This window comes from Oryx dammah, unplaced genomic scaffold (genome assembly GCF_014754425.2).
Source record: "Oryx dammah isolate SB20612 unplaced genomic scaffold, SCBI_Odam_1.1 HiC_scaffold_22, whole genome shotgun sequence".
Taxonomy (NCBI): domain Eukaryota; kingdom Metazoa; phylum Chordata; class Mammalia; order Artiodactyla; family Bovidae; genus Oryx; species Oryx dammah.
Window position 1 is genome coordinate 15,167,109 of NW_024070206.1, and position 24,948 is coordinate 15,192,056.

General features: G+C 39.2%; 1 protein-coding gene across 1 annotated transcript in view; it reads right to left on the bottom strand.

Annotated features, from left to right (window-relative positions):
• The window catches only part of KATNAL2 (katanin catalytic subunit A1 like 2), a 99,056-nt gene that overhangs the window by 55,766 nt on the left and 18,342 nt on the right, over positions 1-24,948 (bottom strand). The window contains exon 2 of the mRNA XM_040264533.1: positions 488-558. Coding sequence (XP_040120467.1) covers positions 488-558 — 71 coding nt within the window. The remainder of the gene's footprint in view (positions 1-487; positions 559-24,948) is intronic.

Below are 24,948 nucleotides of genomic sequence, written 5' to 3' on the forward strand. Positions count from 1 at the left end.
ATGCACAATGTGAAAAATATCTAGACAAATGAGACATTAAAAATATGTGTCTAGGTTGCTGGAGGTGGGGTTGGGGCATTGATAGGTAGGGCACAAGAGATTTTTAGAGCAGAGAAGCTATTCTGTACGATACTACAAGGGTGGATATGTGACATCATGCCTTTGTCAAAACTTGTAGAACAATATAACACAAAAGTGAACTGTGACATAAACTACAGACTTTAGTAATAATAGATCAATATTGACTCATCAAGTGCAATAAATGTACACACTGATGTAAGCTGTAACGGGACACGAGGCAGGGTGGGGGATTGCTGATATATGGGAGTTCTCGCCCAGATACCAGAAATTTCTGCTCAATTTTTCAGTAAATCGAAAACTGCTCTATAAAAAAAGTTATTAATTGCTTTTAAAAGTGTGTATTTGGAAAAGCAGAGGTCAAAGAAAGAGAGGAATAATCTCTGTAAATATCTATAATGTAACATACCCTTCTTGTGTTAAGTAATGCAAAATCAAAATCAGAAGATTTTTTCGTCGTGCTTCTGTCCTCATCTCGCACTGTGAACAAAAAAGAAAATGCAGATGGGATGACAATGAAATATAACACTCCTTGTATAGCAGTAAACCCTTGAAGGTAATTGTAACCTGTCAAAAGCAAGAAGCATAACTTAAAGCCTGCAAGGTAGTTTGGGGTCTCTAAGGATATATAAAGTTGTTTTTCCATTGTTAATTTTCTTCTCAGAGCTGCCTTCTCAATTGTAAACTGAAGGTACAATGATCTCAATTGGGATTGCACTTGACTAGTTCACTTCTTACTGCCAAACTAATTGGCATTTTATTGCTTATCACTAAAGGAACAAATATACACACATTTATTTGGACCAGGTGAAGGAAAGTGATGTTAAAAGATAAACTCTTTTGCAACCTTATGGACTGTAGTTTGCCAGGCTCCTCTGTCCATGAGATTTCCCAGGCAAAAATACTGGAGTGGGTTGCTACTTCCTTCTCCAGGGGATATTTGAGACTGAGGGATCAAACCTGTAACTCCTGCATTTGCAGGCAGATTCCTTACCACTGAGACACCAGGGAGCCCTTAAATTCACCCAGAATCCCACCCAGACCCTGCACAAACATGGAGATGATGTGAGAAGGAAATGGCAACCCACTCCAGTGTTCTTGCCTGGAGAATCCCAGGGACGGGGGAGCCTGGTGGGCTGCCGTCTATGGGGTCGCACAGAGTTGGACACGACTGAAGCGACTTAGCAGCAGCAGGAGCAGCAACACACTATTGTAAATCAATTATCCTTCAATTAAAAATAAATAATTTTTTTTTTAAATTGTGGAGAAAAGTTCAAACAAACCACTCAGGAGAACCCCCCACCGCCCAACCCCGGGCATTTAGAATATCCTCTTGAGTAGTGGGGGCCATAAAGGGGACATTCCCGAATAACAGTGTCCTTATTCAAACTGAATGAAGCTGTACTTTTATTCATAGTATTAATGTGTATTATCAGTATTAATTACATTATCTGGTATCTCACATTCCCTTAAATATTCATAAAATATTTACTTTCACCAATACTTCCCTTATTTGAAAATGCTTACCTTAATCTACAGAGAACACAGGTAAGAACTGGATAAAAGCAAGAAAGGCATGAGTGGCCCAAATTATATCATAAAATCTAGGCACAAACACGATAATGACACATAGAAACTTTTCAGGCATTCATCCAAACTTTCTAAAAATTAATGTAATAAAATTGAAACATGCATTGTTGTTTTCAGTTGCCCAACCGTGTCTGACTCTTTGGGACCCCATGGACTGCAGCACTCCAGGCCTCACCATCTCCCAGAGTTTGCCCAAGTTCATGTTCATTCCATTGGTGATGCTGTCCAGCCATCTCATCCACTGACACTCTCTTCCTCTGCCCTCAGTCTTTCTCAGCATCAGGTACTTTCCCAATGAGTCATCTGTTCGCATCAGATGACTAAAATATTGGAGCTTCAGCTTCAGCATCAGTCCTTCCAGTGAATATTAAGGGTTGATCTCCCTTAAGATTTGGTTTGATCCCCTTGCTGTCCAAGGGACTTTCAGGAGTCTTCTCCAGCACCACAGTTCGAAGGCATCAATTCTTTGGCAGTCTGCCTTCTTTATGGTCCAGCTCTCACAACCATATGTGACCACTGGGGAAGACTATAGCCTTGACTCTCTGGATCTTTGATGACAGAGTAATGTCTCTGCTTTTTAACTCACCATCTAGGTTTGTCATCTCTTTCCTGACAAGAAGCAATCGTCTTCTGATTTCACAGCTGAAGTCATCATCCCCAGTGATTTTGGAACCCAAGAAGAGGAACTCTCTCACTACTTCCACCTTTTCCCCTTCTATCTGCCATGCAGTAATGTGGCCAGATGCCATGACCTTAGTTAATATTTAGTCTTAAGCCAACTCTTTTGAAAAAGGGACAGAGAATAAGAACAAGCTCTTGGAAGTTAAAAATATTATTGTCTAAATAAATTCTGTAGAATGGTTTAAAGACAAGGCCAAGAAAACTGCCCAGAAAATATTTTTTTTAAAAAAGACCAAAAAATGGGACACTATAGGCAAAAAAAATCTTAAAAAATCAATCCAGGTTATGCCCCGTTAATAGAGGTTCTTAAAAATAAACTGGAGAAAGCATAGGGGAATAATTTATCAAAGAAATAATAAAAGACATTTTATTTTAGAATGGAAGCATGAGAATGTCTGGTTTGACAACGGCAAGCACAGCGAATGGAAAAAGGCTGCCATAAACAAAGTTGTGTAATTTCAGAACACCAGAGTTAAAAAGAGTCTAAAAGTTTCCTGGGAAGCAAAGATCCTTTACCTCCAAAGGATCAGGAATAAGAAGGTTACACCTTTTCAAAGGATCACATTTTTAAATAGAACAAAGGCACTTTTAGCCATGCAAATTCTCAACCACATCTCCATGTGCTTTTGCTTTCCTGGTGGTTCCGTGGTTAAGAATCCGCCTACCAATGCAGGGGACATGGGCTCGACCCCTGGTCTGAGAAGATCCCACACACCAAGGGACTACTAAGCCTTTGCACCACGACTATTGAGCCTATGCTCCGGAGCCCACGACCTGCAACTACGGAAACCTGTGGTCTGCACAGGGGAGGCCACTGCAGTGAGAAGCCTACACACCTCAACCAAAAGCAGCCCACACTTGCTGCAGCTGAAGAAAGCCCACATACAGCAATGAAGGCCCAGTATCGCCAAAAATAAACATATAAACCTTTAAAAAAATAGTGAAAAATGGTAAAATTCATGTAATGCGTATTTTATCACAATGAAAAAAAAACTTAAAAAGGGATAAAATATAGCACTATTTGATTTTTAAATACCTGTATGCATGTTTTACATGATTTTTTTTTCCCTATAGTGTCCCATTGTTTGGTCTCTTTTTTTCCTATTCTCTGGGCAATTTCCTTGGCGTTGTTTTCAAACTATTCTACAGAATTTATTTAGACAATGACATTTTTAATTTTCAAGAGCTTGTTCTTATGCTCTGATGTTCCTTTTTCAAAATATCTTGTTCTTGTTTTTTGAATACACTATCCTCTTATGATTTGGAGAAGGCAATGGCACCCCCACTCCAGTACTCTTGCCTGGAAGATCCCACGGACGGAGGAGCCTGATGGGCTGCAGTCCATGGGGTCGCGAAGAGTTGGACACGAATGAGCGACTTCCCTTTCACTTTTTACTTTCATGCATTGGAGAAGGAAATGGCAACCCACTCCAGTGTTCTTGCCTGGAGAATCCCAGGGACAGGGGAGCTTGGTGGGCTGCCATCTATGGGGTTGCACAGAGTCGGACACGACTGAAGTGACTTAGCAGCAGCAGCATTTTCTTATGATTCAAAGTCAGTTATGTTCAACATTTGCTGTTTATGTAGGCAAGTAAAACACTATTTTATAAAGATATCCACCCAAAATGATTCAAATAAAGTTTTGTTGCTTAAGGTGACAAGTTTTTATTCAGATTGCCAGAAAATACAGAAAATGAAGCAACTTGTGTTTCAAACACCTTGTGAAGGAATCATAGTAAGTACTCCCTTTTCAACCAAAATTTGTTTTCTGCCATTCAAAGATAATTATTGCTTTTTTAAAATATTAATTTGCATTTTATCACCCAGTTTATACATATTTTATTGTTATTTTTTTAGTTAAACTTTTTCTTTGAATTCAGGGTAAAATAAATAAAGCAAAAGTCCCCAGAAGTCTAAGAGAAAAGGAGATTAAAGGAAAATTATAATCCTTGAAGTAATAAAATATTTAACACAAAAAGTAGCGATTTAAACTGGGAGAAAATATTTACAAATGACACATTTGATAAAGAACTATTATTAAAAATATACAAAGAGCTCCTAAAACTCAACAATAAGAAAACAAAAAATACAATTGAAAATGGGCAAAAAAAAATGAACACCTCACAAAAAAAGATATACGGATGGTCTAAACAAATATATGAAAAGATGCCCAACAACATATGTCATCAAGGAGTGGCAAATCAAAACAACAAGATAGCCCTGCACACCTATGAGAATGGTGAAAATCCAAAACACTAACACACTAATCCTGAGGAAGATGTAGAGCCACGGGAACTCTCATTCACTGATGGTGGGAATGCAGAATGGGACAGCCACTTTGGAAGACAGTTTGGTGGTTTCTTACAAAACTAAACATACACTTACCATATGATCCAGCTGTCATGCTCCTTGGAATTTACTCCAAAGAGTTAAAAACACATCTACACACAAACTTTCACTCTGAAGCTGCTGATGCAGCTTTATTCATTGCCAGAAACAATTAAAATACCCTTTCAGTATGTGAATCAATAAAGTGCAGTACATCTACACAATGGATTATCAGTACTAAAAAAAAAAAAAACCACCAAGCCATAAAAAGGCATGAAGGAAAATTCATATTACTAAGTGAAAGAAGCCAATCTGAAAAGGTAACAATGGAAGAAACTTTCAAATATTGAGTTACGGAGAAGTCATTCTGACTAACACATGATTTGGCTTAGTCTAGAGTAGCCAGTCTACAGCCTATCAAATATAAATAGTACATCTGCTTTAACCATTAAAGAAAAGAATGCTTTTAAAAATCAGAATGGAGTAACTGTGGTTCAAGCATCCAAAATGGAGCCTGGTGGCCATTGTGAATGTGGTTTCAGACAGGTTCTACATTACTAAGAACCTGAGTTTCTGAACAGTATCAGATTCAACACCACCACTAGCTATCCTCAAACCAGTATCTGCTAGCAGCTGCAACCATGTGGACCCCAACCAATCCTTCCTCCACAAGCACAGTTACTTCTTGCCAGCTCCAGTTATAATTCTTGATAAACAGCTCATATAACTAGTTGTAACCTTCCAGTTTTGCCTTTAAAGGCCTGCCCCATTTTGATCCTGCAGAACATAATTCAAATGCTTCTTGAATATGTGTCTCCCAGGCTATAGTCCTTGGCTTGGCTCAAATAAACGTTCTCTACTCTTATTATGGGATTGGCCAGGTGGCTCAGACAGTAAAGAATCTGCCTGCAATGCAGGAGACCAGGATTCGATCCCTGAGTTGGGAAGATCCCCTGGAGAAGGAAATGGCAATCTACTCCAGCATTCTTATATGCATTCTTGCCTACAGCAGTCTACAGTCCATGGGGTCGCAAAGAGTCAGACACGACTGAGCAACTAACACTTCACTTCATTCCTATTATAGGTTGTTTATTGATTATTTATATCAACAGTTTCATACTGTATGATTTCACCTATGTGACATTCTGGGAAAAAAGCAAAACTATGAAGACAATAAGAAGATCAGTGGAGACAGGGAGACAGAACACAGATTTTCAGAGCGGTGAACTATTCTACATGACACTATCAAGGTAGCCACGTTGTCAAAACCGATAGGGTGTGCACCAAAGTGACTTTTAATGCAATGCAAACTATGTACTCTGAGTGATAAAGACGTGTCCATGTAGATTCATCTGATCCAAGATATTGATGATGCGGGAGTTGTGGACATATGAGGTGGGAGATATATGCAAATTCTCTGAACTTTCCACTCAATTTTGCTGTGAACCCAAAACTGCTATTTTAAAAAGAAAAAACTCTTTTTTTTAATATGAATTGATTTTTAAACAAATATATCATATAGAATACTGGGTTGGCCAAAAGTTCAGGGTTTTTTTTTTTCTGTAAACTGGATCTAAATAGCACTCAGTCGTCTTTAACTTCATTGGAAACAATTTTGTCAGACTGTATTTTAACAGCAGTCATATCAGTGTGCAGTTGTTTTAAAAAAACATCAAAATTGGTGAATTTTTGTGTAGCCATTTTAATATTGAAGATGTATGAAAAAAGCAACATTTTTGGCATGTTATGCTTTATTATTTTGAGAAAGGTAAAAACTCAACTGAAACAAATAAAAAAAGATTTTTGAAGTGTTTGGAGAAGGTGAAAAAACATGTCAAAGGTGCTTTGTGGAATTTTTTGCTAGACAATGCTCCACAGTCAAGTAGACCAGTTGAACTTGATAGAGATCAAACCAAGACATTAATTGCGAACTATCAATGTTATATCATACAGGAGACAGCAGATATACTCAAAATAGCCAAATCAAGCATTGAAAATAATTTGCACCAGCTTGGTTATGTTAATCACTTTGATGATTGGGTTCCACATAAGCCAAGTGGAAAAAAAACTTTCTTGCCCATATTTCTGCATGCGATTCTCTACTTAAATGTAATGAAAACTGTCCATTTTAAAAAACAAACTGTGACGGGCAATGAAAAGTGGATACTGTACAATAATGTAGAATGGAAGAGATTGTGGGGCAAGTGAAATGAACCACCCTCTACCATACCAAAGGCCAGTCTTCAACCAAAGAAGGTGCTGTTGTGTTTATGGTGGGATCAGAAGGAAGTCCTTTATTAAGAGCTCCTTGTCAAAAACCTAACAATTAACTCCAACAAGTACTGCTCCCAATTAGACCAACTGAAAGCAGCACTCAACAAAAAGTGTCCAGGTCAGTCAACAGAAAACACATGATCTTCCATCAAGATAACAAGAGACCACAGATTTCTCTCGTGACCAGGCAAAAACTACTAGAGCTTGGCTGGGAAGTTCTGATTCATCCAATGTATTCACCAGACATTGTACCATTGGATTTTTATTTATTTTGGTCTTTACAAAATTCTCTTAATGGAAAAAAATTCAATTCCCTAGAACTGTAAAAAGCACCTAGAAGAGTTCTTTCCTCAAAAAGAGAAAAAGTTTGGGGAATATGGAATTATGAAGTTGTCTGGAAAATGGCAGAAGGTAGTGGAAGAAAATGGTGAGTACATTGTTCAATAAAGTTCCTGGTGAAAACGAAAAATGTCTTTTATTTTTACTTTAAAATTGAAGGAAAGTTTTGGCCAACTCAATATATTTAAACTGAGTCACTCTTCAAAATAGTAGGTCATGCTTTTATTCCATTGCTCAAAACATTTAAAATCATCTTCAATGTAGATTCATCCCTGTTAGCTCAGATGGTAAAGCATCTGCCTGCAATGCAGGAGACCTGAGTTTGATCCCTGGGTCAGGAAGATCCCCTGGAGAAGGAAATGGCAACCCACTCCAGTACTCTTGCCTGGAAAATCCCATGGACAGTGGAGCCTGGTGGGCTACAGTCCAGGGGGTAGCAAGGAGTCAGACACGACTGAGCGACTTCACTTCACTTCATCCTCCCCTAGCCCACATTTACAAAAGTAATATGTGGCCCTGTAGAAAAGTGGAACAATGCATAAATGCACAAGAAAAAAATAAGATATTTTGGTTACATTCTTTCCATCTTCTTACAAAATAGGCTTCTCATGTGTTTTGATTAGCTGTGTTTTTTCCTTAAAAATACTTTGTAAATATTTTCCCAGTTATTAAAAGTTTTAATGACTGCACAGAAAGCATCATAACTTAATTACCCCTCAGCTGTTGGAAAGTCCTCTTGTGTGAAGTTGGGTCTCACCAAATTTAAGAACACCCTTTATTAGCAGCTTTGACTGTTTCTAAAGTCCAAATTTGCCCTCAGGGACAGATCTGATAACATTAAGAGACTTTTAAAAGCAGATGACAGGCCACTCTTTAAAAATGACCCTGGGTACATCTCCCCCTCTGTCCTTGAAATCTGTAGCATCAGGGTGAGTTAAAAAACTGGAAAGCAACATACCAAGGCAAGATAAAGAATCAAGAAGGGAATTACAGTAATCTTTGCTATGCTTTTATCTGTTATTATGAAATATATAATTCATATAGAAGAGTATAAAACATCTATTCCTTTTTAATAATAATAACAGGCTTCACCCTGGTTAGAGCCCAGAGCACATTCTGTGTCTTAGAAACCCCCTCACTGTTCCTTTCAGACGTTTCCCCTCCTCCCACCAGAAGTAACTTCCATCCCAATTTTTATGCTCAGCATTCCCTTTTTCTTTATGGTTTTACCAACTATGTGAAAGTGAAGGTCGCTCAGTTGTGTCCGACTCTTTGTGACCCGGTGGACTATATAGTCCATGGAATTCTCCGGGCCAGAATACTGGAGTGGGTAGCGTTTCCCTTCTCCAGGGGATCTTCCTGACCCAGGAATCGAACCAGGGTCTCCCGCATTGCAGGACTCTTTACCAGCTGAGCTATCAGGGAAGCCTACCATACATCCTTAAAAAAACACTGTAGACAGTTTTCACATTTTTTAATATTCAAAATATTTACTCATGATCACATTTTAAAGAACTGAAGAGTCTATTACTAAGAGAATGAATAAACATTGTGTGACACATTCTTCTTTTAACTTAACTTTTGTGTGTGTGTTAGTCCCTCAGTCATGTCTGATTCTTTGTGACCCCGCAAACTAACCCGTCAGGCTTCTCTGTCCATGGAATTCTCCAGGCAAGAACACTGGAGTGGATTGCCACTCCCTTCTCCAGAGGATCTTCCCAACCCAGGGATCGAACACTGGTCTCCTGCATCACAGGCAGATTCCTTATTGTTTGAGTTACAGGGAAGTCCTTTAAAAGTATACAGCCTCCCTGTCGGGGAATCAAACCCCCGTCTCCCACATGACAGGTGCAGATACTCATCGCTATACTAATGAGGAAGGGCTTTTTTATTGGAAGATAATTGCTTTTATTGGAGGATAATTCACTTTTTTATTGGAGGAGAATTGCTTTACAATGTTGTGGTGGTTGCTGCTGTACATCAATATGAATCAGTCATAATTTTACACATCTCCCCTCTCTAAAGCCTCTCTTTCTCCCCATTCCACCCCCTCGAGGTCGTCACAGAGCACCATGCTGGGCTCTCTGTGTTATAGAGCAGTGTCCTGCTAGTTATCTATTTCACAGATGATGGTGAACAAATGTCAATGTTACTTTCTTGATTTCTCCTAGCCTCCCCATCCCCAGCTGTGTCCATCAGTCAGTTCAGTCGCTCAGTCGTGTCCGATTCTTTGCGACCCCATGAATCGCAGCACGCCAGGCCTCCCTGTCCATCACCAACTCCCGGAGTTCACTCAGACTCACGTCTATCGAGTCAGTGATGCCATCCAGCCATCTCATCCTCTGTCGTCCCTTTCTCCTCCTGCCCCCAATCCCTCCCAGCATCAGAGTCTTTTCCAATGAGTCAACTCTTCGCATGAGGTGGCCAACGTACTGGAGTTTCAGCTTTAGCACCATTCCTTCCAAAGAAATAAGTCCATTCTTTAGGTCTGCGTCTCCATTTCTTCCCTGTAGACGGGTTCGTCAGTACTATTCTTCTAGAGTATATCGTTTAGATATCGGGTACGTATACGTATTGTATATATATATATGCCTGGAGAATTCCATGGACAGAGAAGCCTGGCGGGTTAGTTTGTGGGGTCGAAAAGAGTCAGACACGACTGAGGGACTAACAAACACACAAAAGTTACATTAAAAAAGGAATGTGTTACACAATGTTTATTTATCTCTTAGGAATAGACTCTTCAGTTCGTTGAAATGTGATCATGAGTAAATATTTTTGGCTTCCCTGGTGGGTCAGTTGGTAAAGAGTCTGCCTGCAGTGCGGGAGACCTGGGTTCGATCCCTGGGGTGGGAAGATCCCCTGGAGAAGGGAATGGCAACCCACTCCAGTATTCTTGCCTGGAGAATGCCATGGACAGAGGAGCCTGGTGGGCTACAGTCCATGGGGTCACAAAGAGTCGGACACGACTGAGTAGCTAACTTAATATATATATATGATATTTGTTTTTCTCTTTACTTCACTCGACTCTAGGTTTAGTTTTCATATTTTTTAACATTATGTGAATAGAATTTACATGTATTTCTTGTGACTACTTTTATTTCACAGTATGTAATTTCTCCCCCCCCCAAAAAAGTTCATATCAAAGTAAAAGCTTAGGCATAATGCAGCTATTTCATAATATCTTCATTCAATTATCTGCTTACACTGCTTTCTAGTCTGTGGGCATAATTTTAGTGTCTTAGAGGGTTGCTATCTTAAGGCTTCTCAAGGTAACTCTTCTGTTTCCCAGAAAATAGAAGTATCCTGTAGTGTTAAGCTTTTCTAATTTACCAAAATTAGTCTTGGTTAACCAAGGCTCTTTTTTGGTAAATCGATTTGCCTCACCTATAGTGCCATCTAGTGTACGAGGAGGGGAAGCACTTCCTGAATTTTGCTCTTTAGTGGCTAAATCGTATTTGACTCTTGGAGAGCCCACAGACTAGAGTACGCCAGTCTTCCTTGTCCTTCGCTCAGACTTAAGTCAAGTTGGTGATGCCATCCAACCATTTCATCCTCTGTCCCCTCCTTCTCTTCTTGCCCTTGATCCTTTCCAGCATTGGGGTCCTATCATGAAATCTGGGTAGTTCCGAAGGACTGTTTACAGAATAAAGATGATCCGCATAAAATTCAGTTCAAATCAAGCTTGCAAAATAAAAACTAAAACTGCATATTAAACAAGCAAGATTAATGGAATATGTTTCTAAATGTCCACATGCTCAAACTCACACTTGAGGGTTTGACTCAGAACCTAGGTCTCTGGCTCCTAGGCCAATGACCTTCCCTCCATCAATTCCTCCCCTGCACCCCTACTCATCAATGTCCATTCCCACCCCTGCACATTCATGAGACCAAAGAGAAATTGCTGTTTTGTCAAAAATGGTGTGCCAAATTTGCCAAAATCAAACAACTATGGTTACCAGTAACTCTTGGCTGACCTCACGTTAGTAACAAACAGTGTCCCTTACAGGTCCTCAAACTGAATCTCACAATTTTAGTGACCATTTCAGAGCAACTACTGGCCAGGCCTCAGTTAATTAGTCACTCTGCTGCACCGGGAGGAGTGTATCTCGTAGGGGATTATGCCTTTAACTCCAGAAAAGTCACAGTCCTGCTGTACCTGAAGCTCCTCTGTTTCATTTGTAAGCAAAGGTTTCTGAGAACAAAAGGATCTGAATTAAAGAGCCAGGAAAGCCACGGACATCCCCAGAGGGCTGCACCGGGCACGGCATGGACTGTGAGCATGTCTACCTGGGCAGTGTTTTGCAAAACTGTGGGTGTTCTGCCAGCATCGGGGTCAGTGTTTGGTGGTTACTCAGCAGCTATTAGTTACTTTGTTCATAGAGTTCAGAGTCCCTCCATGCTCCACTTTGGAAGTACGAGCTTTTTCCTAATCTTACGAGCTTCTTCCTAATCTAAACACGCACTCGTGTTCTCTTGTGACTAAGATGCTTGGAAAAGACAGGGGTGTTTGGCTTGTGCTCCTCAGGATGACACCCGCTGCTCTGGCTTTGGCTGGTAGCCCTGAATTTCCTAAAGGTGCTCACCTGGGTAGAGCCCATGTTTATTTACAGATTTATACCACGGTCACTATAATAATCTTAAAATATCTTCATTTTTCCCCAAAGAAACTCTGCACCCCTTAGCTGTCACCCTGTGTCCTTAAAAGCCATAGAACTGTACATTTAAAATGGGTGCGTTGCATGGTATGTGAATTATATCTCAACAAAGCTGTCTTAAAATACATAAAAACAGGGAGAGGTAGGGAGAAAAAGGCTAAAATGAATTTGAGGGCAAATAATTTGAGTAATTGTTTTAGTAATATAAAATAAATGATATGGCTGGAAATACAAATGATTTCATGTAATATTCTGAAGTTACTCAAAATGGAAATGGGGGGCTGCTTATCACCCACACAATTATGAGGGTGTCCTTACTGCCTGGATGGCAGAGCCGGGTCATATCTTAGAATGTGGCAACAATGCTCGTTTACTTGTTCTGATGAACTGGCTGTAACAAACTTGCTGAGTCAATGTGACTACAGGATAGAGTCCCCAGAAAGAAAAGAACACGCAAAATCATCTAAGCAGATATTCCCTTCATATGTTTTCTTTTTGGTTGTATCAAAAAGCTTGCCATGCACAGAAAATTGAAGAAACCACCTTAAGTATTATTAGTATTTCTTCAGTGCATCTGGACAAAAATATTAGCTTTTGAAAAGAATCTCCAAATTTTTTAAGGCAGAAATTTTAAAGATTTTCCCCAGCTAATATTCAGAGCAGGCAAGGTATGAAAGAATATGTACTCAGATACAGTTGGTAGGAATATAAACTAGTACAACATTTTTACAGAGCGAAATGAAACACATGCCCACCAACTCACAATTCCACACCTCACCATTTACGCAAGATCGTTACACTATATTATAGCAATGGTTCACATGTGCAAAATAATTAATGTTCAAGGATATTTAATATAGCATTATGCACATTATCCTCTGAAATTAGAAATATCTAAAACGCTAGTGGTAAAGAATCCACCTGCCAATGCAGGAGATACAAAAGATTTAGGTTCGATCCCTGGGTCAGGAAGAGCCCCTGGAGTAGGAAATGACAACCTACTGCAGTATTGTTGCCTATAAAATTCCATGGGCAGAGGAGCCTGGCAAGTTACAGTCCATGGGGTCACATAGAGTCGGACATGATGGAGCACGCCCACACACACACACACACACACACACAGAGAAAATATCCATTAGAGGTTAAATAAATCATGATACAGGCTTACCAAGGATCACTATGCCCCAATACAAAGAACAAAGTAGATCTATATACAATGACAAGGAAAGATTTTGAAGACACAGTGTTTTCTCCCCACCCACGTACTGTCTGTCCACTCCCAAGTAGAAAGAAAGTTTGAATTAAAGGTAGTGTTTGGACTTCCCCAGTGGTACAGTGGTTAAGAATCTGCCTGCCAACGCAGGGCACACAGGTTTGATCCCTGGTCCAGGAAGATTCCACATACTGTGGGACACCACAACTACTGAAGCCCGTGCCCTAGAGCCTGTGCTCTGCAACAAGAGAATCTGAAATGAGAAGCCCTCTCACCTCAACGAAGAGTAGTCCCCAGTCACCTCAACTAGAGAAAGGCTTCGTGCAGCAACAAGGACTCAACGCAGCCAAAAATAAATAATTTTTTAAATATAAAGGTAATGTTTAAATTGGACAAAAAAAAACTTCGATTAATACAAAAAGTTTAAAAAGAAACATTTAGCTTTCCACCCAACCACTATTGCTAATTGCTCATGTAATTGTTCTGAATATATCAATATATATATCAATATATCAATGATTCCATTTTTGCAAATACTCCTTTAAATTTGCAAAAATGGAATCATTTTGTGTATACTGTTTGGCGTCTTGCCTTTTTCCCCCATTTAATAGTATGTCTTGAACATCTCTGTATGTAAGCAAATGCCGATCTGCCTAATTCTAAGACATATGTAGTGAAAATGAAAGTGAAGTCACTCAGTCATGTCTGACTTTTTGCAACCTCATGGACTGTAGCCTATTTTCCAGGCAAGAGTACTGGAGTGGGTTGTCATTTCCTTCTTCAGGGTCTCTTCCTGACCCAGGGATTGAACCCAGGTCTCCCGCATTGCAGGCAGACACTTTACCATCTGAGCTACCAGGGAAGCCCAAGACATATGTAAGGTGAAAAGGTATCTACATATCTAATTTTTTTTCCTTTCTTTCTCTCTGAGTGAAAGAGTATGGATGTGTATTTCTGTGATTTGGTGAAAAACTTAGATATGTAGTACCTCTGGGTAGAGGAATGGGATGCTGCTGCTGCTGCTAAGTCGCTTCAGTCGTGTCCGACTCTGTGCGACCCCATAGACGGCAGCCCACCAGGCTCCCCTGTCCCTGGGATTCTCCAGGCAAGAACACTGGAGTGGGTTGCCATTGCCTTCTCCAATGCGTGAAAGTGAAGTCACTCAGTCGTGTCCGACCCTCAGCGACCCCATGGACTGCAGCCCACCGGGCTCCTCTGTCCATGGGATTTTCAGGCAAGAGTACTGGAGTGGGGTGCCATTGCCTTCTCTGAGGAATGGGATGAGGGTACAGCAACTCAATTTTTTTTTCTTTTTATCCAGAGGTTCTGAATTGTTTAATACTTTGGCAAGTACAAAGCAAGGAAACCCAATAGGATGAATTCTACTGTTCACAGATCAGAAACTTTCTATGCTAAGGAATTCCATCATCACCTTGGCAGATGAGCCACTGTGATATCAGGGTCCCTCCCCTCTTCCGCATCAGTAGGTACGGGAGTGGGAAATGTCCTGACGCTGATGCTGGCCTTGGGTGTTCCGTTCACAAGGAGGGAAAGATCCAGACCAAGGCGCCCACAGGCATCTCCGCCTCCACACTACACTTCCTACTCCCTGATCCCCTGACCTCGCATGCCTGTACGCTGAGGATACAGATGCCTTTCGTGTACATATACACCAAGGCAGGGAAATCTAGGAATCCAGTTATCCACACACATATGGAGAGCCTTGGGTTTCACAGCTGCCCTCACCAAATGAGCTGAAGGATTTGTTAGAATAATTTCCCTCAAATTCCTTTTAGAATCCCTGCAGAGTCACTTAATCAGTGAATCACTGACCTAGTGAAATCCTGGTATACCAAGATGAATAGGAAGGCAAAGCTCTAACTCTTGGAATGGAGGGACTTCCAGATCCTGAGCTGATCTGAGCAATGTTGACCATATTCTTGAAAGACTATAAACGACCTGTCAGAGGTGCCTACACAAAGTTTTATTACATTCCTGGAAAACAGCAGTGTCTCAACTCCAGTCAAGAGTATTTCTAGGGTTTTACGGCTGGAATCACAAAGTCTGGCAAGTAGTCTTGCTCTCTACAGCAGATAATGGGGACTTAAGGACACACTGTGGCTCAGTAACTTAGAATTCTTTGATCATGGGGTTGTTTCAAAAATGGCTTTCTTTCTATGCAGATTGTGAAACAGCTTATACTTGAGGTGCCCAGGCCTTAAAATAAAATCACTACTTTTTATTTGAGATAAGTTTGATGGAAAGTCAGAATTTGTTAAGAGCTGAAAACAGAGCTAAGAAAACTCTATGGAAATACATGGTATTAACTATTTAAGATATGTAATTACTTGAAACACAGAATGTCATCTTATAAATTTGTTAATCAAAAGTATAAAGTTTGCCAGATCTGCAACATCTTCTCATGTCATTCAAATGAACATAGAAAACTGTCTTCTGGATTAAAAGACTAAGAATAGGGCCACCGCCAATGGTCGATTTAAACTGTAAAAGGTAATGTGCCCCCGAAATGGACACAATTATATGCTCAATTAATTTCTGTCTACCAAAGAAAGGAAGCCCAGAACTGAGCATCTAACCCAGGCGTCTCATTTGTCTCTGCTTCAATAATCTGCCTGTTTTCTTCTTCCTTCATTTCCTTTGTGGGCTATTGTGCAACAAAAGTGCCTCCATTATCAGATTCAAAATTGAATCCTATGATACTGTAGCCTGAGGAAAAGGAAGCATTGAATATCATTCCTAGCTTTAGACCCAGAAGATATTTAGGAAATGTTACTGTATATACACTACAAGCAGCATTAGTGCTTTTAATTTCTTTTTTACGGGTGCAATGGAGATTAATTTGCATGAGCTCGTTTCAATTTCTGTAATAAGATCCAAATTTTGCATTAAGCTTTCCATCTCAAAAACAAACAGTTAAAAAGGACACATTTCTTCTTTCAAATGTTTTTATTATAGTTCTCTTTTACAGTCTTTGCATCTAAAATTCACTTAAAAGCTTGAATATATATACCCATAAGTTCTAATTTGTTTTTTGTTTGTTTCCTGATTACCTCCTGTTTCTACCAGGAAACTTCCCAACTTTCAAATGCTGCTCAACTTGATAAAGCACTAGAACTACCAAAAGTGGTGTCTACGATCCAAGAAAGGCATTTACTATACTTAATAAAAAATCAGAACCGGTCAATTATGCTCAGGAACAGTGTTCCATGAAGGGAGGCAGGCACAGTCAATCCTGAGTATGAATTGGTTATAAAATTGGGGGTTTCAGGGAAGTATAAAGCCTACTGAAATACAGAGGACTTTCTGTGCCATGCCATTGTTATAAACACAGAACCAGATTATGGAATCACAAGGTTTATGTTCTTGTCAAAAGCTCATGCTCAGACAGACTACTTTCTAGTTGCAACATAGCTACATGATGGAAAGATCAGACTGCCATCCTGGTAAGGTGACATCACAGTCTGACCAGGCATAAAACAGCAGGTGAAACCTCGAGGAAACAATCAGACAACTACAGAAAGGGAGATGTTCTGCAGGACGATTGACATGGCTTCTTAAACAAGTCAGTGTCATTAAAAATAAAGGCGAATGGCCAAAATGGTGGAGGAGGAAGACCCTGCACCCACCTCCTCCCATGGGCACACCAAAATTACAACTACTTACAGAGCAACTATTGATAAGACCAGAAGAAGAGCAGGAAATGTTTTCTATAACTAAAGATAGAAGAGAAGGAGCCACCATGAGACAAGCTGGAGGAGTGGAGATGCTGTATAGTCAAGACCCACATCCATGGGTGGGCAGCCCACAGATGGGGGGATAATTATAGCTGCCGCGGTTTTCCACAAGGAGTAAGGGGTGCAAGCTCCACATCATGATCTTAGGCTGGGAGTCCTGCACCAAGAAGATGAGCCCTTAGAATGTTTGGTTTTGAAGGCCAATGGGGCTTACTTTCAAGAGAGCCAGAGGGCTGTGGAAAATAGAGACCTCACCTCTCTACTTTTTTTTTCCCCTTTGTGCACACAAAATCCCATATGTGCTGGGATCCAGGGCAGAAGCAATAATTTGAAAGAAGCCTGGGTCAGACCTCCCCGGTGATCTCTGAGAGCCTCCTGGAGAGGCAGGAAGACATGGGAGTTCACCTTGTGGACACAGACGCTGGTAGCAGCCATTATTGGAAGCTCATTCTATCACAAGGACACTGTTGCTGACCAGTGCCATTTCAGAATCCTCCCTGGAGCTTGTTAGCATTGAGACTGGCCTCACCCACAAGCCTGTAAGCACCAGTACTGGGACACCTCAGGCCAAGTAGCTAGACAGGTGGGGATAAAACCCTACCCAACTTGCCCCAGGACCTGTCCCCCAGAACCCTCATACCAGTGAACCTGCGCTAGCCCCAGGACTCCAAGAGCCTCAGTCCCACCCATGGCAGGCTAGCACTAGCCCTAGGAAACCCCTGGCCCTGGGCCCATCCACCAGCAGGTCAATACCCAGCCCTAGGACCCCCAAGCCCCAGGATTCAGCCCCACTCACCAGCAAGCCAACACCTGTTTTTAGACACCCTGGACTCCACAGATAGCTGTGTCAGGAACAGGCCCCACACCAGCAGGCCATCTAGTGGATTCGAGACACCCAGCCCTGAAACCACCCATCCTAGGATCTGGCTCCACCCATCTTTGGACTAGCACTAGCCCCAAAACCCCTCAGGGCTTTGTACCCAGCTGCTTTGTGACTCAGCCTCACCCACCAGTGGCTAGCAGCTTCTGCACAGGCAACAAAACAATATGGTTTATAGCTATTTATATCGCTATATATATAGGGTTGCCATTTCCTTCTCCAGGGCATCTTCCTGACCCAGGGTTTGAACCTGGGTCTCCTGCATTCTAGGTAGACTCTCTACCATCTGAGCCACCAGAGAAGCTCTACATATAAAGCACCCAGGCCTACCAGACAACCCACAGTAGTCAGCCTGTCACAACATAAGGACCCACACGGCCCACATAGGGGATAACCCTAAAGCATATAGCTCTTGCAACCAGAGGAAGTGCACTGCTGGGAAACATAGGACATCTCCTACAAAAGCCTACTTCTCCAAGGTCAGGAAATATAGCCAACCTACCAAATACACAGAAATAAAAACAGGAAATTAGGCAAAATGAAGTGACACAGGAATATGTTCCAAATGAAGGAACATGATAAAACTCCAGATGAATTAAGTGAGGTGGAGATAATCAATCAACCCAGTAAAGAGCTCAAGGTTATAATTGTGAAGATGCTCAAAGAACTCAGGAGAAGATTAGGTGAGCAGAGTAAGAAGCTGAAAGTTATTAATAAGGGGTTAGAAATAAGGAAGAACCAAAGAAAAATAAAAACTACAATAAGTGAAATTTTAAAATATACTAGAAGTAATCAATAGTAGATTAAATGATACAGAGGAATGAATCCGTGAGCTGGAAAAGAGAGTAGTAGAAATCACCCAAGTTGAACAGAAAAAAAAGAAAATTTAATGAAGAGAGTTTAAGACAACTCTTAAACATTAAGGTATTAACATTTGCATTATAGGGTCTCAGAAATAGGAGACCACAAACCAAAATCTATAATACACACACACACATGCAAAAAGAGAAAGGAATTCAAATATAACACTAAAGATGGTCATCAAATCACAAAAGAAGAGAGCAAAAGAAGAACAAAAGAAAAAATACAATAACAATCACAAAACAATTTACAAAATTTCAATATATATATGTATATAATTACTCCAAATGTAAATGAACTAAATGTTGTAATCAAAATACACAGAGTGGCTGAATGCACACAAAAATAAGACCCATATATACACTGCCCACAAGAAACTCACTTTAGATCTAAAGATACACATGGACTGAGAATGAAAAGAGTATTCCATGCAGACTAAAATGGAAAAAAAAAAAAAGCCAGGGTAGCAATACTTATATCAGATGAAAGACTTTAAAACAAAGACTGTAACAGACAAAGAAGGACATTACCTAATGATCAACGGATCAATCCAAAAAGACAATTATAAATATATATGCTCCCCAGATAAGAGCACTTAAACACATAAAGCAAACATTAACAGATAGAAATGGAGAAACTGACAGTATTACAATGATAGTAAGGGACTTTTTAACAGCCCTCACTTACATCAATGGCAGATCATCCAGAGAGAAAATTAATAAGGAAACACTGACCTTAAAAGACACATTAGGCCAAATGGATCACATTCATTTATATGAAACATTCCATCCAAAAGCAGCAGAATACACATTCTCTTCAGGTGCACATGGAACATTCTCCAGGATAGATCACATGCTAAGTCACAAAACAAGTCTCAGTAAATTTAAGAAAACTGAAATCATATCAAGCATCGTTTCCAATCACAATACTATGAGACTAGAAATCAAATACAAGAAAAAATATGCAAAAACACAAACATGTAGAGGCTAAACAATATGTTACTAAACAACCAAGAAGTTGTTGAAAAAAATCAAAGGCAAAATTTTTAAAACACAGAGAAAATGAAAACAAAAACACATGATTGAAAATCTATGAGATAAAGCAAAAGTAATTCAGGGAAGTTTATAAGTAAACTTATAAGTAAGTTTATAAGTAAAACAGGGAAGTTTATAGCAATACAAGCTTACCTCAGGAGACAAGAAAACTCTCAAACAACCTAACCTCACACCTAAAGGAACTAGAGAAAGAAAAAAACCACAAAGTTAGTAAAAGGAAAGAAATAATAAAGATCAGAGCAGAAATAAATGAAATAAAGACTAAAAAATGAAACAGAAAAGATCAATGAATCTAAGAGCTGGTTATTTGAAAAGATAAACAAAACTGATAAACCTGTAGCCAGACTCATCCAAAAAAAAAAAAGAGGGCCCAAATCAATTTAAGTCAGAAACGAAATAGGAGAATTTATAACCAATGCCACTGAAATACATAGGATCATAAGAGAGTACTACAATTATATGCCAATAAAATAGACAACCTAGAAGAAATGGATAAATTCACAAAAATGTACAATCTCTCAAGACTGAATCAGGAAGAAATAGAAAACACGAACAGAACAATTGCCAGTAATGATATCGAATCAGTAACAAATAAAAACAAAAAACTTTCCAACAAATAAAAGTCCATGACTAGATGGCTATATGGGTGAATTACACCAAACATTTAGAAAATAGTTAAACTGATACTTAACCAACTATTTCAAAAACCTGCAAAGGGACAAACACTTCCAAACATATCCTTCCAAACATGAGGCCAGGAGTACCCTGATGCTAAATCAGACAAAGACATTACACAAAAAATTACAGGCCAGTATCACTGATGGGCATAGATGTAAAAATCCTCAACAAAATATTAGCAGGCTGAAATCAATAGTACATTAAAAGGATCATACATAATAATCAATTGGGATTTATCTCCAGGGAAGCAAGGATGGTTCAATATCTGCAACTCAATCAATGTGATATGCCATATTAAAAAACTGAAGACTAAAAGCCATATAATCATCTCAACAGGTGTAGAAAAAGTTTTTGACAAAATTCAACATCCATTTATGGTAACAACAACAACAAAAACTCTCAACAAAGTAGGCACAAAAGGAACATAATAAAGGCATAATAAAGGCCATATATGACAAGCCTACAACTAACATCATACTCAATGGTGAAAAGCTACAAGCATTTCATCGGAGATCAGGAACAATACAAGGATGCCCACCCTCACCATTTCTATTCAACATAGCACTGGAAATCCTAGGCACTACTATCAGAGAAAAAAGAATTAAAGGAATCCAATTGGAAAGAAAAAAGTAAAACTATCACTGTTTGCAGATGACACAATACTATACATAAAAATTCTGAGGATGCCACCAAAATCTACTAGAACTCATCAGTTAATTTGGTAAAGTTGGAGGATACAAAATTAATATATAGAAATCTGTTGCATTTCTGTATACTAACAATGAATTACCAGAAAGAGAAATTAAGAAAAAATTCCATATATCATCACATTAAAAATAAAAAATACTGAGGAACAAATCTAAGGAGATAAAAGGTCTGTACTTGGAAAACTATGACAATGATTAAAGAAACTGAAGACAACCATGGTTCATAGATGGGAAGAAGGAAAATTATTAAAATGACCATGCTATCCAAAGCAATCTACAAATTCAATGTAATCCCTATTGAAATATCAATGGCATTTTTCACAAAACTAGAACAAAAAATTCTGAAATTTGTATGAAACCACAAAATAAGCAGTCAAAATACTCTTGAGAAAGAACAAAGCTGAAGGTATCATACTCCCAGATTTCAAACTATACTACAAAGCCACAGTCATCAAAATAGTATAGTACTGGCACAAAAACAGACACATAGATCAATGGAACAGAGTAGAGAACCCAGAGATGAAACCACACTTATATATGGTATTAATCTACAACAAGGGAGGCTAGAATATACAATGTGGAAAAGACAGCCTCTTTAATAAATGGTGTTGGGAAAACTATGTGAAGTGAAGTCACTCAGTTGTGTCTGACTCTTTGCAACCCCATGGACTGTAGCCTACCAGGCTCCTCTGTCCATGGGATTTTCCAGGCAAGAATGCTGGAGTGGGTTGCCATTTCCTTCTCCATGGGATCTTCCTGACCCAGGGATCGAACCTGGGTCTCCGGCATTGTAGGCAGAAGCTTCACCGTCTGAACCACCAGGGAAAACTGTACAGCACATGCAAAAGTATCAAACTGGAATACTCTCACACCATGATCAAAAATAAATTAAAAATGGATTAAAGACTTAAATGTAAGACCTGAATCTATAAAATTTCTAGAAGAAAATGTAAGCAATATGCTCTTTGACATTTGTCTTTGTAATATTTTTTGAATGTGCTTTCTCAGGTAAGGGAAACAAAAGCAAAAATCAACAAATAGGATTACATCAAAGTAAAAGACTTGCATAATAAAGGAAATCATCAACTAAATGAAAAGGCCACATACTAAATGGGAGACTATATTTGCAAACAGTATATCCAACAAAGGGTTAATATCCAAAATATACAAAGAACTCACACAAGTCATCAAAAAACAACCATATTAAAAAAGAGGGAGAGACTCTGAATAGATATTTTTCAAGAGACATACAGATGGCCAAGAGGCAGATAAAAAGATATGCAACGTCACTAATCATTAGGGTAATGCAAGTCAAAACCATAATGAGATATCACCTCATACCTATCACAATGTGTGTTACGTTGTGTGTTTAGTCACTTAGTTGTGTTCGACTCTCTGTGACTCTTTGGACTACAGCTCATCAGGCTCCTCTGTCCACGGGATTTTTCAGGCAAGGCCTGTCACAATGGCTATTACCAAAAAAATAACAAATATCAAGTGTTGCTGAGGATGTGCAGAAAAGAGAATCCTCTAGCATCATCGATGGGAATATAAATTGGTATGCTGCTGCTGCTGCTAAGTCGTTTCAGTCGTGTCTGACTCTGTGCAACCCCATAGACAGCAGCCCACCAGGCTCCCCTGTCCCTAGGATTCTCCAGGCAAGAACACTGGAGTGGGTTGCCATTTCCTTCTCCAATGCATGAAAGTGAAAAGTGAAAGTGAAGTCACTTCAGTCGTGTCCGACTCTTAGCGACCCCATGGACTGCAGCCCACCAGGCTCCTCCATCCATGGGATTTTCCAGCCAAGAGTACTGGAGCGGGGTGCCATTGCCTTCTCCCTAAATTGGTATAGACACTATGAAAAACAGTATGGAGATTCCTCAAAAAATAACAATAGAACTACCATATAATCCAGTAATTCTACTCCCGGGTATTTATCCAGAGAAAATGAAAACACTAATTAGAAAAGACCTATGCACCTCTATGTTCACTGAAGTATTATTTACAATAGTCAAGATATGGAAGCAACCTAACTGCCCAACAATAAGTGAATGGATAAAGAAGTTGTGGCATATATATACAACTGAATATTACACAGCCATAGAAAGAATAAAATATTGCCATTTAAATGACATGGATGGACCTAGAGGGTATTACGCTAAGGTAAATAAATCCAGCTGAGAAGGACAAATGCCATATGGTTTCACATGCGTGTGGAATCTAAAAAACAAAACAAATTAACAAAACAGAAAAAGAATGAAAAATACAGAGACCAAACAGGTGATTTGCCAGAGGGGAGTGAGAGGTAGGAAAGAAATAGGTGAGGGAGATTAGGGGTACAAACTTCTGGTTGCAAAATAAATGTACAATATGGAGAAAATAGTAACTATGTAATATCTTTGTATGATGACAGATCAAAACTAACTTATTGTGTTGATCATTTTGAAATTATATAAATCAAATGTATACCAAATCACTATGTCATAAAATAGGAACTAACATAGTGTGGTAAGTGAATTATACTTCAAAAACAAACAAATTCATAAAAATAGACGGATCAGATTTGGGGCTACCAGAGGCAGGAGGAGGAGGAATTAGATGAAGGTGGTCAAAAAGTACAAACTCCCAGTTATAAGGTAAATAAGTACTAAGAATATAACGTACAACATGATAAACATAATTAATACTGCTGTGTGTTATATATGAAAATAGTTAAGAGAGCAAATTCCAAGAGTTCTTATTACAAGGAAAAAATTTTTTCTATTTCTTTAATTTTGTATCTACACAGGATGCTAGATGTTCACTAAACTTATAATAATCATTTCACAATGTATTAAGTTAGACCACTAGGTTATATACCTTAAACTTATATAGTACTATATGTCAATTATATCTCAATAAAACTAGAAGATTAAATAAATAAAATAGAAATAGAGAAAGTAGGGACAGGGGGAGCTGTGAAAATTCGGAGATATTTAGGGGATACAATGAGGTACAATGAATGACCCTGTTTTAGACCTAGATTACAGAACTAGTTGGTTAAAGAATAACATGTACTGTATAATTTCGTTTTGATAAAACATGTTTTTGTGCATGTATGTGTATACACACATATGCCAAAGGATCTGAAAAGATATATGGATATATACGAAGGTTCACCACTGGGTAATACACTAGTATATCTGGGTTGCGGGAATATTTTGGTTTTACTTATTTATTCTGTTTGTTACCTATTATTTCTTTAAGTTTGACTTATTATTATGTAAGTAACCATTAGAACTGCCAATTTATACTACTGAGAACCTTGAAAACAAAATAAACAAAACTGGGGGCAGGAGAAGAAGGGGACGACAGAGGATGAGATGGCTAGATGGCATCACTGACTCGATGGTCGCGAGTCTGAGTGAACTCAGGGAGATGGTGATGGACAGGGAGGCCTGGCGTGCTGTGATTCATGGGGTCGCAAAGAGTCAGACACGACTGAGCGACTGAACTGAACTGTCAGGAATTCTTAGATTAATAAATTCTAAGACTCCAGGAGTTGGTGATGGATAGGGAGGCCTGGCGTGCTGCAGTCCATGGGGTCACAGAGTTGGACACGACTGAGTGAACTGAACTGAACTGAAGAACTGGGAAATCTTTAAAACCTAGAATGATGAGAGAAATATAGATTACTTATTGTTATCCATAACAATGAAGGAAAAAATTTAAAGCTGAACCATAGCTCACAATGAATACTTATAGAATTGTTAAAGAGATTTAAAAAAAATTTTAATGTAAAAAACAAAGATAGCAATTACTGGTCTTTCCTGATTTGTGCAAGAGGTCAGGCCAGGTGCATTCTTAAAAGA